The 13,973-nt window shown below is 48.9% G+C and overlaps 1 protein-coding gene across 7 annotated transcripts in view; it reads left to right on the forward strand.

The window, feature by feature from the left end:
• Positions 1-13,973, forward strand: part of EPHA10 (EPH receptor A10) — a 51,691-nt gene that overhangs the window by 25,457 nt on the left and 12,261 nt on the right. For 4 of the 7 annotated variants that reach the window (XM_063601445.1, XM_063601448.1, XM_034961557.3 and 1 more), the window contains exons 6-8: positions 4,389-4,522; positions 8,195-8,366; positions 12,544-12,652. In XM_063601445.1, coding sequence (XP_063457515.1) covers positions 4,389-4,522; positions 8,195-8,366; positions 12,544-12,652 — 415 coding nt within the window. Of the gene's footprint in view, positions 1-4,388; positions 4,523-8,194; positions 8,367-8,695; positions 9,163-12,543; positions 12,653-13,973 lie in introns of those variants that run through there. The other 3 variants (XM_034961559.3, XM_063601453.1, XM_034961583.3) reach the window with 2 other exon arrangements.

Below are 13,973 nucleotides of genomic sequence, written 5' to 3' on the forward strand. Positions count from 1 at the left end.
AAGCTGAAATTCTGTATCCAGTCAACAACTCCCCTTTACCCCCACCACCCTCCCCTGGCAACTACCATTCTACTTCCTTTTTTTTTTTTTTTTGAGACAGGGTCTCACTCTATCAACCAGGCTAGAGGGCACTGGTGTAATCTTGGCTCACTGCAACCTCCACTTCCTGAATTCAAGTGATTCTCCTGCCTCAGCCTCCCAAGTAGCTGAGATTATAGGCACACACCACCAGGCCTGGTTAATTTCTGTAATTTTAGTAGAGACAGGGTTTCACTACATTGGCCAGGCTGGTCTTGAATTCCTGGCCTCAAGTGATCTACTGGCCTTGGCCTACCAAAGTGTACTGGGTTTACAGGTGTGAGCCACTGAGATTATAAGCATGAGTCACTGCACCTGGCCTACTATTCTACTTTCTGTTTCAAAGAGTTTGACTACTTTAGATACCTCACATAAGTGGAATCATGCAGTATTTGTCTTTTTGTGACGAATTGTTTCACTTAGCATAGTGTCTTCAAGGTTCATTCATATTGTAGCATATAACAGAATTTTCTTCTTTTTAAGGACTAATATCCTGTTGTATGTTTACACCATATATTCTTTTTTCTTTTTTTTAACTCTTTTTTATTATTATACTTTAAGTTCTAGGGTACATGTACACAACGTGCAGGTTTGTTACATAGGTATACAAGTGCCATGTTGATTTGTTGCACCCATCAACTCGTCATTTACATTAGGTATTTCTCCTACTGCTATCCCTCCCCCCACCCTCCACCCCCCGACAGGCCCCGGTGTGTGATGTTCCCTGCCCTGTGTCCAAGTGATCTCATTGTTCAACTCCCACCTATGAGTGAGAACATGCGGTGTTTGGTTTTCTGTCCTTGTGATAGTTTGCTTAGAATGATGGTTTCCAGCTTCATCCATGTCCCTGCAAAGGACATGAACTCATCCTTTTTTATGGCTGCATAGTATTCCATGGAGTATACACCATATTTTCTTTATCCATTTATCCACTTATGGACATTTAGGTTGCTTCCACCTCTTGGCTGTTGTAAATAATGCTGCAATGAACATGGGTGAGCAGTATCTCTTCAAGACCTGATTTCAGTTCCTTTGGATATATGCCCAGAAACAGGATTGCTGGATCATATAGTAATTATAATTTTTTAAGGAACCTCCATATTGTTTTCCATAGCAGCTGCACCAATTTACATTCCTACACAATGGTGTACAAGGGTTCCAATTTTTTCATGTCCTTGCCAACACTTGTTATGTCCCATATTTTTGGTAGTGGTCATCCTAAAGGGTGTGAGGTGATATCTCATTGTGATTTTGATTTTGATTTCCCTGATGATTAATGATATTAAGCATCTTTTCATGTGCTTCTTGGCCTTTTGTATATCTTTTTTTTTTTGAGACAGACTCTCACTCTTGCCCAGGCTGGAGTGCAGTGGTGCGATCTCAGCTCACTGCAACCTCTGCCTCCCAGGTTCAAACAATTCTTGTGCCTCAGCCTCTGGAGTAGCTGGGATTACAAGTGCATGCCACCATGCCCAGCTAACTTTTGTATTTTTAGTACAGACGGGGCTTCACCATGTTGGCCAGGCTGGTCTCAATCTCTTGACTTCAGGTGATCTGCCCCCTCGGCCTCTCCAAGTGCTGGGATTACAGGCAAGAGCCACCGCGCCCAGCCTATATATCTTTTTTGAAGAAATGTCTACTCAAGCTGGTCTGAGTGCAGTATTGTTTACAACTAACTGATCACAACCAGTTATAGATTTCTTTGTTCCATCTCCACTCCCACTGCCTCGCTTAATAGCAAAAAAAAAAAAAAAAAAAAAAAAAAAAAAGCCTACAGTTATTTGGTCTTTGTTGTTGAGTTCTAGACATTCTTTATACATTCTGGATATTAACCCCTTAGATAAATGGTTAGCAAGCATTTTCTCCCATTTCAAAGACTGCTTTTTCACTCTGATTATTGTTGCCTTTGCCCTGCAGAAGTTTTAAAGTTTGATGTAGTCTCATTTGTCTATTTTTGTTTTTGCTGCCTGTGCTTTTGGTATCATATCCAAGAAATCATTGCTGAATCCAGTGTCATGAATCTTTTCCCCTGTGTTTTCTTCTAGGAGTTTTATCATTTCAGAGCCTACATTTAGGTCTTTAATCCACTTTGAGTTCATTTTTTGCATATGATTTTAGGTGAAGGTCCAACTTCATTCTTTTGCAGGTGGATATCCACTTTTCTCAGTGCCATTTGGTGAAGAGACTATCCTTTCTGCATAGCATAATCTTGGTACCCTTATGGGAGATCATTTGACCATACATGGAGAGGAGTTATTTCTGGGCTCTGTATTCTGTTTCATTGGTCTATATGTCTGTACCATATTGCTTTGATTACTGTAGCTTTGAAATATGTTTTGAAGTAAGGAAGTGTGAGGACTCTACCTTTGTGTGTGAGTGTGTATGTGTGTAGGTTTCGTTGTTGGTTGGTTTTTGTAAATGATGGAGTCTCACTGTGTTGCCCAGGCTGGTCTCAAAATGCTGGCCTCAAGTGATTCTCTCACCTTGGCCTCTCAAAGTGCTGGGATTACAGGTGTGAGCCACTGCCTCTGGCCCACCTTTATTTTTCCTTCCCATGATTGTGTTGACTATTCATGGTCCTTTTAGATTCCATATGAATTTTAGGATGTTTTTTCTATTTCTGCAAAAAATGCCTGGGATTTTGATAGGATTGCATTAAATCTGTAGATCACTTTTGGTAGTAGAGACATTTTAACAATATTAAGTGTTCTATTCCATGAACACAGGATGCCTTTCCAATTATTTGTGTTTTATTTCATTTCTTTCAGCAATATTTTATAGTTTTCTGTATAACAGTCTTTCATCCCTTTGGTTAAGTTTATGTCTAAGTATTTTATTATTTTTGATGCTATCATAAGTGGGATTGTTTTCCTAATTTCCTTTTTGAATTGTTCATTGTGTATAAAAACACAATAAATTTTTGTGCATTGGTTTTGTATTTTGCAACTTTGCTGTATTTTGTTTATTAGTTCTAAATTTTATTTTATTTTTTTGAGATGGAGTCTTGCTCTGTTGCCCAGGTTGGAGTGCAGTGGCGCGATCTTGGCTCACTGCAACCTCTGCCTCCCAGGTTCTAGTGATTCCCCTGCCTCAGCCTCCCAAGTAGCTGGGACTACAGGCGTGCACCACCATGCCCAACTCATTTTTGTATTTTTAGTAGAGACGGGGTTTCACCATGTTGGCCAGGATGGTCTCAATCTCTTTTTTTTTTTTTTTTTTTTTTTGAGACAGAATTTTGCTTTTGTTGCCCAGGCTGGAGTGCAATGGCACGATCTCAGCTCACTGCAACCTCCACCTCCCAGGTTCAACTGATCTTCTTCCTCAGCCTCCCAAGTAGCTGGGATTACAGGCATGTACCACCATGCCTGGCTAATTTTGCATTTCTTTAGCAGAGACAGGGTTTCACCATTTGATCAGGCTGGTCTCGAACTCCTGGCCTCAAGTGGTCCACCTGCCTCGACCTGACGTCAAGTGATCCACCTGCCCGGCTGGTCTTGATCTCTTGACCTCGTGAACCGCCTGCCTCAGCCTCCCAATGTGCTGGGATTACAGGCATGAGCCACCACGCCTGGCCTAACAATTTTGTGTGTGGAATCTTTAGGGTTTTCTACATATAAGATCATGTCATCTGTAAACAGAGATAAATTTCCTGCTTCTTTTCCAGTTTGGATGCCTTCTATTTCTTTTTCTTGCCTAACTGCTCTGGCTAGAACTTCTGGTATTATGATGAATAAAAGTGATGACAGCAGACATCTTACCTTTTTCCTGATGTTGGAGGGAAGGCTTCCAGTCTTTCACCATTGGGTATGATGCTCACTGTAGGCTTTTCATATATGGCCTTTATTCTTTTGGGATAATTTCCTTCTATTTCTAGTTTGTTGAGTGTATTACCTCTTGACCAGACCATTGGAATCGTTAAGAAGCAGGTCCTTCTGCCTCTAAATGCTCTCTTATGTCTCCAAGCTGCAGCAAGTATAGAAAGAGCCTGGAGGATTAGAGCCAACCACCATGAGAGAAGCTGGGCTGTAAGGGGTGGGCAAGCAGCAGAAGGCCTAATGCTTTTCCCTCTGTGGGACAATGAAGAAAAGGGCTGTGGGGGCAGAGGTGCTTCTTTCCTCTGGTCCCACAGACTCCTCTCCTTTGGCCATGCCTCTCAGTCAGTTCCCTAGCCCCGCCCACAGCCCGTTAGACCACGCCCCAGGCCTCTCTAGTCCGGTCCCACAGCCCCGCACGCCGCACCCTCTTCCCCGCACCCCCAGCCCTGCCGTGAGGTGGGTCAAGGTGGAGAATCCCACGTAACTTACTTTCAGCGCCCTGGGAGGAGGATGAGATCCGCAGGGACCGAGTGGAACCCCAGAGCGTGTCCCTGTCGTGGCGGGAGCCCATCCCTGCCGGAGCCCCTGGGGCCAATGACACGGAGTACGAGATCCGATACTACGAGAAGGTGAGTGCGTGTCTGGGAGGGACCTGGAGCCTGCCCCGCACCTGTCCCGCAGGGCTTCTGGTTCTTCAGGCCATCCTCCCAGCAAAAGCCCTCGTTACTCCCTTTGTAAACATAACCACCGGTCTCCTAGGGGCCCCAGGCTCGAGTCTCCCCCTCCTCCCCCGGACTCCTGCTCTTCCTCTCTCCGCTCAGGTCTATCTCCAACACCAACCATCTCCATTGTCCCCATGTCACCTAGTGTTTCGGTTGACAAAGAGCTTTCTCTGGGGCCCGGTCCAGATTTTGTGTGGCTGAATCTTATACGTACCATTTGTAGAGCCCTTTTAAAGAAAAAGGACACAGAAAGATCATATCATTTCTAATTTTACAAAAGTGCCTGACCATGGAGCACATTGCTGGGTGCGGTGGTGTGCTGGTAGATATTTAACAGCCAGCTTTCCAGAACAATAAATGTATGAGTTATTATAATTCCAGTCATATAAAAAAGTGTAGCACAGCATTTACAGTGATAATAAAATATGTACAGAACTCTTGATTGTGAACTCCATATGGCCAATTGATCCCCATAGGATACTTGTGCTGATTTTTGCTGACCTCTTGTATCCATTGTCAATCTGTGGTTGCAGCTTAGCTGTGATGTAACAAATGGAGTCACATCCCAATCTGCTCTTTTCCCCATAAGTTTATTACCTTTATTATTTATTTATTTATTTATTTATTTATTTATTTATTTATTTATTTTGAGACAGAGTTTCATTCTTGTCACCCAGGCTGGAGTGCAGTGACATGATCTCGGCTCACTGCAACCTCTGTCTCCCAGGTTCAAGTGATTCTCCTGCTTCAGCCTCCCAAGTAGCTGGGATTACAGGCATGCACAACTACACCCAGCTCATTTTTGTATTTTTAGTAGAGACGAGGTTTCATCGTGTTGGCCAGGCTGGTCTATATCTCCTGACCTCAGGTGATCCACCCGCCTTAGCCTCCCAAAGTGCTGGGATTACTGGTGTGAGCCACTGCACCTGGCCAATTTATTATCTCTAAATCTGATATGCAAACTACTGTTAAACTGTTGCTCACCTTGGTGCAAATTATATTCACTGAAGTGAAACCTCTTTCAGCTTCTACATGTGTCGGAACTTCACTCACTCCTCAATGACATGAGGGACTCCTTTGCTGAAAATAGTTTTTGAATACTGGAAGTCTGTTGAGACCTGTGAGTGTTGGGGATGAGTGGGAAGGAGGAGAGAGTCCTGAGTCACTGCTGGGTGTCTGACCTGGGTAACCCAGAGTCTGAGGTACCACTGACTGAGATGGAGAGGCACTGAGGTGGAAGGGCAGGCTTGGAGCAAGGTGATGAACCTGGTTTTGCTCATCTAGCATTCAGGGGGCCTCTGGGACACCCAGGTAGACTTGCAGGTCTGAAGCTTAAGGGAGAGGCCTGGCTTGGAAAGGGAGAGAAAGAGAGAGAGAGAGAGTGAGAGTGTTGGGGGCTCTCAGCATAGAGACAGTAGCTGCTGCCAGGGGAGAAATTGGGGGAGAGGAATGAGAAGGGGAATGTGTCTGAGAAGAGTGGCCAGGACAGAGCCCTGAGGAATGCTGATGTTTAGGGAGAGCAGCAAAGGACACTGGGAAGCAGGTGCTTAGAAAGGACTCACTGAATGGACTTTGAGGATCAGGGTATAGACAAGAGCCCCAAGGTTGAGCTGGGTGGATGCTCCCAGGTTGTTGGGCATGAAAACCCTCAAAAAGAGGAGCAAGGGCCAGGCTCAGTGGCTACCACCTGTGATTCCAGCACTTTGGGAAGCTGAGACGGGAGGATGGCTTGAGGCCAGGAGTTCAAGACCAGCCTGGGCAACAAAGTGAGACCGCCACCTCTACAAAAAAGAAATTAGCCAGGCATGGTGGTGTGCACCTGTGGTCCCAGCAACTTGGGATGCTGAAGCAGGAAGATCGCTTGAGCCCGGGAAGTCAAGGCTGCAGTGAGCAGTGGTTGCACCACTGCACTCCAGCCTGGGCAACAGAGCGAGACCCTGTCTCAAAAAAACCCACCAAAACCCCCAAAAACAACAAAAAAGAAGGAACAAGGCCGGGCGTGGTGGTGCACGCCTGTAATCCCAGCACTTCGAGAGGCCAAGGCAGGTGGATCACCTGAGGTCAGGAGTTCGAGACCAGCCTGGCTAACATGGCGAAACCCAGTCTCTATTAAAAAAACAAAAATTAGCCAGGCATGGTGGTGGGTGCCTGTAATCCCAGCTACTCAGGAGGCTGAGGCAGGGAGAATTGCTTGAACCCAGGAGGTGGAGGTTGCAGTGAGCCGAGATTGCACCACACTGCATTCCAGCCTAGGTGACACAGCAAGACTCTGCCTCAAAAAAAAAAAAAAAAAAAAGAAGAACAAATATAAAAGGGCTATATTTGAAAGGCTTCAGTGTACTCTCATGGAGCCTGCTGAGTAGAAGCCTTGCTGGGCCACTGGACCTGGGCGGGTGTCTGGCAGCTCCCCTCTGGAGCCACAGTGCTGCTCATCTCAACCTGTCTCTGCACACCAGTCCAGCCCATGGTGCAGAGGGGCTTGCTTACGGCACGTTGCCAATGCCCAGGTAGGCAGCCTTGCTCCTTCCTCCTCTCTGCCCCTAGCCTGCCCTACCTTGTGGGTCCTGAAGCCACTGCTTCTCTGTCTTTCAATGGATTGTTGAGATGCCTGGAAGAGAGATTCTGATTGGCCCAGCTTGGGTCAAAGTCCGTCCCAATTCCTGAATGCTATGGTCAGAAAGCTGGAGCCACCGAATATCAGTGGGGAGAATAACTTTCTGGGGCTGTGGATATGGCAGGGCCTCTAATAAGGTGTGGGCAGGGATGAAACGATGGGAGGAGCATCTCTAGTATGCCATTGTCAGGTGTGTTGGCGTGGAGCGGGGGGCAGCATGATGTCGAGCAAAAAACACAGGCTCTGCAGGGATTCAGAGGGCGCACCAGCCCCTTCCTTGATGTGAACCTCACCTAAAAAGGAGATGGAAATGCTGACTCCACAGGGCTGTTGTGAGGCTCACAGGAGGCAAAGGGTCTCATGCAGAAGCTGGCACTGAGTAGGCGCTCATCAGTGATGGCTCCAGCTGGGGCCTTGGGGGAGTCTTTACCCCTCTGAACTGGGTTTCCTTATCTGTGAAACAAACAAACAAGATAATACTTTCTGTCCTCTGAGCCTTGCAGGACAGTTGTGAAAATCAGACATCAAGGAAAGGAAAAGCCTTGTGGGCCATTGGGGGCTTTCATGGGTCAGGGCTCATTCTCTCATTCTGTCCTTTGAGGCTTCAGGCCTGCCTAGGGCACTGGCTCAGCTTAGCCTGGATGGACAGGCCCTGGTGGCCCTCATCCTATCATCCCCCGGAAGGAGGATCTGGTATCTTCTCTAAAATTTCTCTTATGCAGAGGTGGGGCTATTCTCAGCTACAAGTGCCACCGAGTGTGGGTGGGTGCTTGTGGTGAAGACAGGGGCTAAGGATCCAAGGAAAAGATCCCTGGGAACCCCCAAGATGATTGAGGTTGGGTTTTCGCACTCAGCCCACATTCACGTAAGGGCGCTTCTCCTGCCTCCCTGTTCCTGTTCACCCATTGTTCTCCTAGAACAGTGGATCTGGCACTGGTGGGCTTCACTTCTTGATCTCTCTCCAGGGTCAGAGTGAGCAGACTTACTCCATGGTGAAGACAGGGGCGCCCACAGTCACCGTCACCAACCTGAAGCCAGCTACCCGCTACGTCTTTCAGATCCGGGCCGCTTCCCCGGGGCCATCCTGGGAGGCCCAGAGTTTTAACCCCAGCATTGAAGTGCAGACCCTGGGGGAGGGTAAGTAGTGTGTGTGAGTGGACAGGGACCTAGACAGAGAGAACCCTGCATGGGGCTGAGGTAGGGAGACAAATAGAGAGGGAGAGTTATCTGGAGTTATCTGTGCAATGAAGGGAGCCTGCAGAACAGTTTAATTACAGCCTAATTAATTAATGACTTTGAAATCCACTGACTAATGCCTGTTCACCGACATGAATTAGATTGGGAAACTGTCCTGGAGGAGCTCACAGGAGAGGGGTTTGTGAACAGCTATAACCCATGTCTCAGCTGGATAGAGACTCAGTTTGGATAGAGACCCAAACATGGGACACTGTCCCTTTCCCCACTAGGCCTTAGAGCGTGATGCTGACTTCACTGAAGGTTGATGGACATGAAGGGGTTGCATTGCAGTGATAAACACAAAAATAAGGATTGTGGCCAGGCGTGATGGCTCACACCTGTAATCCCAGCACTTTGGGAGGCTGAAGCAGGTGGATCACCTGAGGTCAGGAGTTCGAGACCAGCCCGGCCAACATGGTGAAACTCCTTCTCTACTAAAAATACAAAAATCAGCCGGGTGTGGTGGCGGGCACCTGTAATCCCAGCTACTTGGGAGGCTGAGGCACAAGAATCACTTAAAACTGGGAGGCAGAGGTTGCAGTGAGCCAAGATTGTGCCACTACATTCCAGCCTAGGTCACAGAGTGAGACTCTGTCTCAAAAAAAAAGAAGGATTGTGTAACTTAAGTGGGTAAATCACATGGTATGCGAACGATATCTCAATAAAGCTGTTACCAAAACCAAACAAAAACTGGACATTGAATATCCTCATCTGAAAACATCTCCGGCTTCTCCGCAATATTGTGCTTTCCTCCCTCCTCCTTTACTTCCCTCCCCTGGTTCCTCTTCTCCCCACCCACTGCCCAATTCCCTGATGTGTGCAGAGCAGTTTAGCTGTCTTGTTGCTTTGCCTGCTGCTAACCTGGTCCTCAGGATCTCACCTCTATCTACCCTGAGCAGCTCATGAAAATATTTTCCTGAACAAAGGCAGTTCCCCCTAAGAGGCATTCTGGCACCAGCTGTCAAGATAATAATTCTTTCCAACCTGCTACATGACTCTAATCCAAGATAGGAAGAGCTCTGAGTCCAAAGGGAAGTGAAGATAAAATGCTGAAGGGGTCTGAGTTCTGGGAAGGAAGACCACACTTCTCGCCTGAATGCAAAAAGTGTCAGACCTCGGCCAGGTGCTGGAAAGAGAAGATTATAGCTGGGGATCATTTGAATGTGTACAGATAGGCAGGGAGGCATTCTGGGGAGAGGAAGCCATCTGAACAAAGGCGGGCAGGTTTGACTGGAGTGGGCGTAGTGGAGGCAGGAGCTGGGGACCGTCAGTGGAGAAGGGCTGATGGTCTCCATTCATTGGGTACCTCTCAGATAGTAGAGACTGCTGAGATCCCCAGTCTCCCTTCTTGTGGCCCTGGCTATGGTTCTCCCAATCTGCAGAGTGTGGTTTCCCATGAGCTGTGTCTCCAAATTGAGATTTTTTTTTTTTTGAGGTAGGGCCTTACTGTGTCACCCAGGCTGGAGTGTAGTGGCACAATCACAGCTCACTGCAGCCTCAACTTTCCAGGCTTAAGTGATCCTCCCACCTCAGCTTCCCAAGTAGCTGAGACCACAGGCGCTTGCCACCATGCCCAGCTAATATTTTTACTTTCTGGGGGTCTCACTATGTTGCTCAGGCTGGTTTCGAACTCCTGGGCTCAGGTGATCCCTCCACTCGGCCTGCCAAAGTGCTGGGATCACAGGTTTGAGCCACTGCCCCCCGCCTTCCAAAGCAGGATCTTTTTCTTTTTTCTTTTTTTAAAAAGAGCGATGGAATCTTGCTATGTTGCTCAGGCTGGTCTCGAACTCCTGGGCTCAAAGCAATTCTCCTGTCTTGGCCTCCCAAAGTGTTAGGATTACAGGTGTGAGCCACCATGCCCAGCCCCAAATCAAGGTCTTGGTGAACGCTTATGTGTCACCACTGTGCTAGTTACCTATTGCTATGTAACGAGTTGCCCCAACATCTAGCAGGTGAAAACAACAAATATTTATAATCTTATGTTTCCATGGATCGGTAATATAGGTGCCTCTCAGCTAGGTGCCAGTGACTTAGGGTCTCTTCCAAGGCTGCCGTCAAGTTGTCCTCAGGGGCTGTGATCATCTCGGGGCTTAACTGGGGGAGAGTTCACCTCCCTGCTCAGGGTCTTGCTGGCTGCTGCTGAGGCATGCTGTTCCTCTCCTTAGAGCTGCTCACCACAACCACTGGATTCTTCCAGAGACTGTGAGCCAGGGAGAGGGCACCCAAGACAGAAGCCATTCATCTTGTTTCCTGATCTTGGGAATGACATCCCAATACTCTTGCCATATTCTGTTCATTAGAAATGAGTCCAGCCTGTGCTCATGGGGAATGGATACCAGGAGGTAGGGATGCCATCTCAGAGACTGCCCACTGCTGGCATCTTTCTCTGTTTCTGTGTCCACATGGTTGCCTCATTTCAAACAGTTCTTGGCAACTCTATTCCCCTCTATCCCCACCCAGACCCTCAGCCCTCTTTGCCTCTGGAACCCTGGGCTCTGAAATGCCCTCTCTGACTCTAGCATTTTTGGCTTCTAACTCTCGTCTTCTGTTCCTCCTCACTTGCTCTGTGACATCCGAAAGACTGCTCACTGGATCCTACCTCATCTCCCAGACTTTTAGCTCCTCCTGGCCCCACACCCATCTCTATCCAGCCCCTGCAGATGATCTCATCAGAAATACTCCCCAACTCTGCCAACCCTCATTCCCTGGGCACCTTGCTGCACCCACCTGCTAGTCCCCAGACTTGGACCTTTCTCCTCCCTGTGTCCCACACGGAAGCTGCCTGCAGAGGTGTACTTTCCAATCTCAGTTCAGTCTTCAGGGCCACTTAGTACTTTTCCCATTCCTAATAGTTATGCCAAACCTTCACCTCTCTCAAGCACCTCTTTTCCATCCTCACTCCCACCTCAGCAGACACCCTCATTCCTTTTCTTCTTAGGCAGGAACTGTCTCCACTGCTCCCTGTCACCCACAGGAGAAAGTTTATACTCCTTAGCTTAGCGTTCAAGGCCCTCCAGGTTCTGGCTTCCCCAGTTCCCTCCATCTTCCCACCCTCCAGCTTCCTATTTGCCACTCTCCGCCTTCATGCAGTCTGTTTCCCAGCCACGGGACGACTTGCCATTTTCAGACCCAGTGTGTGCATCAAAGCACCATCAAAAATCCTTCCAGTCTCCAGGTCCAGTTCAGATGGCACCTTTTTTTGTGAAGCCTTCCTCATTGGCTTTAGGAAGAAATTATTGTGCCTCTGCTCAGCTCTGCTCATTTCTGTTTCTTTTTTCATTCTACAGTTAAGATTTTTGTTTCTATCTCACCCGTAGGCCCATTCACCCCTCTCTCCTCAGTACTAATGCAAACCAGGCACATAGGTTGGATGGATGGATGGGTTGATTGGATAGATCGATGAATAGGGCTGAGAGCGAGGGTCCTCTAGGCTGCTCTCTTGGAGAAATAGTTCAAAGCAGAAGCTTTGGAATCAGGCAGAGACTTTTGGAGTGATGCTCAAATCTCAGGTTCACCACTTTTTGGCCATGCGATCTTGGGCAAATTATGTAATTTCTCAACCTCAGTTTCCTCAGCTGTAAGATGAAGATGGTAATACCTTCCTGGATTATTGTGAAGATGAAACAAGACAGTATAGTGTAGGCACATGGCCCAGTGTCTTGAATGGAGTAAGGTGCAGTTACCATTAGCCCTTTTTATTATTGTTGGTGGATGATCTGGACTGGGGGTAGGGAGCTCAGAGCAGAGGCCATTCCTCCTGCAGAGCAACTTTGAGTCCCTCACTGCTCATCTGAAAGGCATAGAGGGAGGCCTGGCCCTGCCTGTCTGGACTCCTGCCTCTCTGAGCAGGAGCTGGGCTGCTGTGGAGGTGTTCTGCCCTGAGAGCAGAGGAAGCTCTTGGGACTCCAGGTGCCACTGTGGTCAGTGGGACTGCCTTGGCGCCTCTGTGGCTGGGAGGCAGTGCCAAGTGCAGAGGTGCTATGGGAATCCTGCTACAGGGTGAGGACAGGAGTCTGCCCTGGGGCTTGCCTAGGAGCCTGGTCCTCTGCCTGCCTCAACCTCGTGATTTTCCTCCCAGCTGCCTCAGGGTCCAGGGACCAGAGCCCCGCCATTGTCGTCACCGTAGTGACCATCTCGGCCCTCCTCGTCCTGGGCTCCGTGATGAGTGTGCTGGCCATTTGGAGGAGGTAGGTGGCTGACTGGCCCCAGCCTAGGTGACTCCTGGTGGGTCATGTCCCGTGCACATTAATGTGTGCTCACAGGCATCTCTGCCCACTTTGCACACACGCAGATTTGCACCTGCAAGCACACTGCTGTACAAATGTAGGCATGCATCATCCCGGCCCCTCCCCCCAGCTCACTGTTCATGCGGCAGCCAGCACTGCAGCTAGCTCAGCCGCTCTGGGATGAAGGGGATTTAGCGCCTTAACTCATTAAATGTCAGAAGGCATCACTGAGGAAGGAATCAAGCTCTGGCTGCTCCAGTGTGATTAGAATTCTCTGGAGGAGCTCAGAGGCCCCCAGCCCCTGTCCCCGGGCCTCTTGAGGCCCTCGAACACAGGAAAAGGGGGAAAAGACAGAAATCTTGTGTATGTATGTGTGTGGGAGGGGCAGGACAGGGAGGGCAATTCATAAAGCAGAAACCTCCCACCCCCAGCAGAAAGAAGCTTGCAGGAAGGTGAGCAGAGAAAGGGGATAGGAGGAAGACATAGAGCTTGAGTATGGTTCAGAGAAGATTCTAGTCCTTTTGCAGGCAGCAGAGGCCTCCTGGCATGTATCCTCCCCTTCTCCCCAGGGCCACACTCTGCTGCAGGCAGAGTTGCCCAGATGGGTCCCAGGCTGGGCGGGCTGGGGAGCCACATCTCAGCATCCTGAAACTGCCTGGCAGCTGGAACGACAATGGGCATTCATTTGGCACTGGCTAATTTGCTTGGCCTTGAATGAGGCACTGAAAGTGACTGAGTGGGAGAGAACACTGTCTCGCTAGTCTAGGAGCCAGCTCTGCCTGGACCAGGCAAATCAGGAGGGCAGGACAAGAGTAGGGAGTTCCTTGCTCGTGGAGCATGAAGGGTCCATGTGCTGGACCCGTTGGAAAAGCAGAGATGGACAGATGCCGAGAGCATCTCATCCTGGCTTTGCACTGAGAGGCTCTGAGAGGCAGAAGGAGGAAAGGGAGACAAGCAAGCCAAGAGCCCCTCTTCCCGGCAGAGGCCCTGCAGGACAGGAGCGCCCCAGGGACAGGTGCACTACAGAGGCGGAGCAAGCCAGCGTGGGATTCCAAATCCAGCTGCTCTGAAATGGGGAGAGTGAGCCCAGTCTAGTGTGGAGGGGTAGAAAGGTGTTCTCCTCCAGCATGCATGTCCCAGCCTGGTGGGCTGTCTGCAGCACCTCTCACACCGTCCTGTGTGTAGTACCTGCTCTGCGCCGTGGTCCCTCACCTCCAATTTCCCTCCTCTCCAGTCCACCCTGGCTTGCCCACTTCTCACCAGACCGTGTGGTCCAGTGGAA

Source organism: Pan paniscus, chromosome 1 (assembly GCF_029289425.2).
Source record: "Pan paniscus chromosome 1, NHGRI_mPanPan1-v2.0_pri, whole genome shotgun sequence".
NCBI classification, from domain to species: Eukaryota; Metazoa; Chordata; class Mammalia; order Primates; family Hominidae; genus Pan; species Pan paniscus.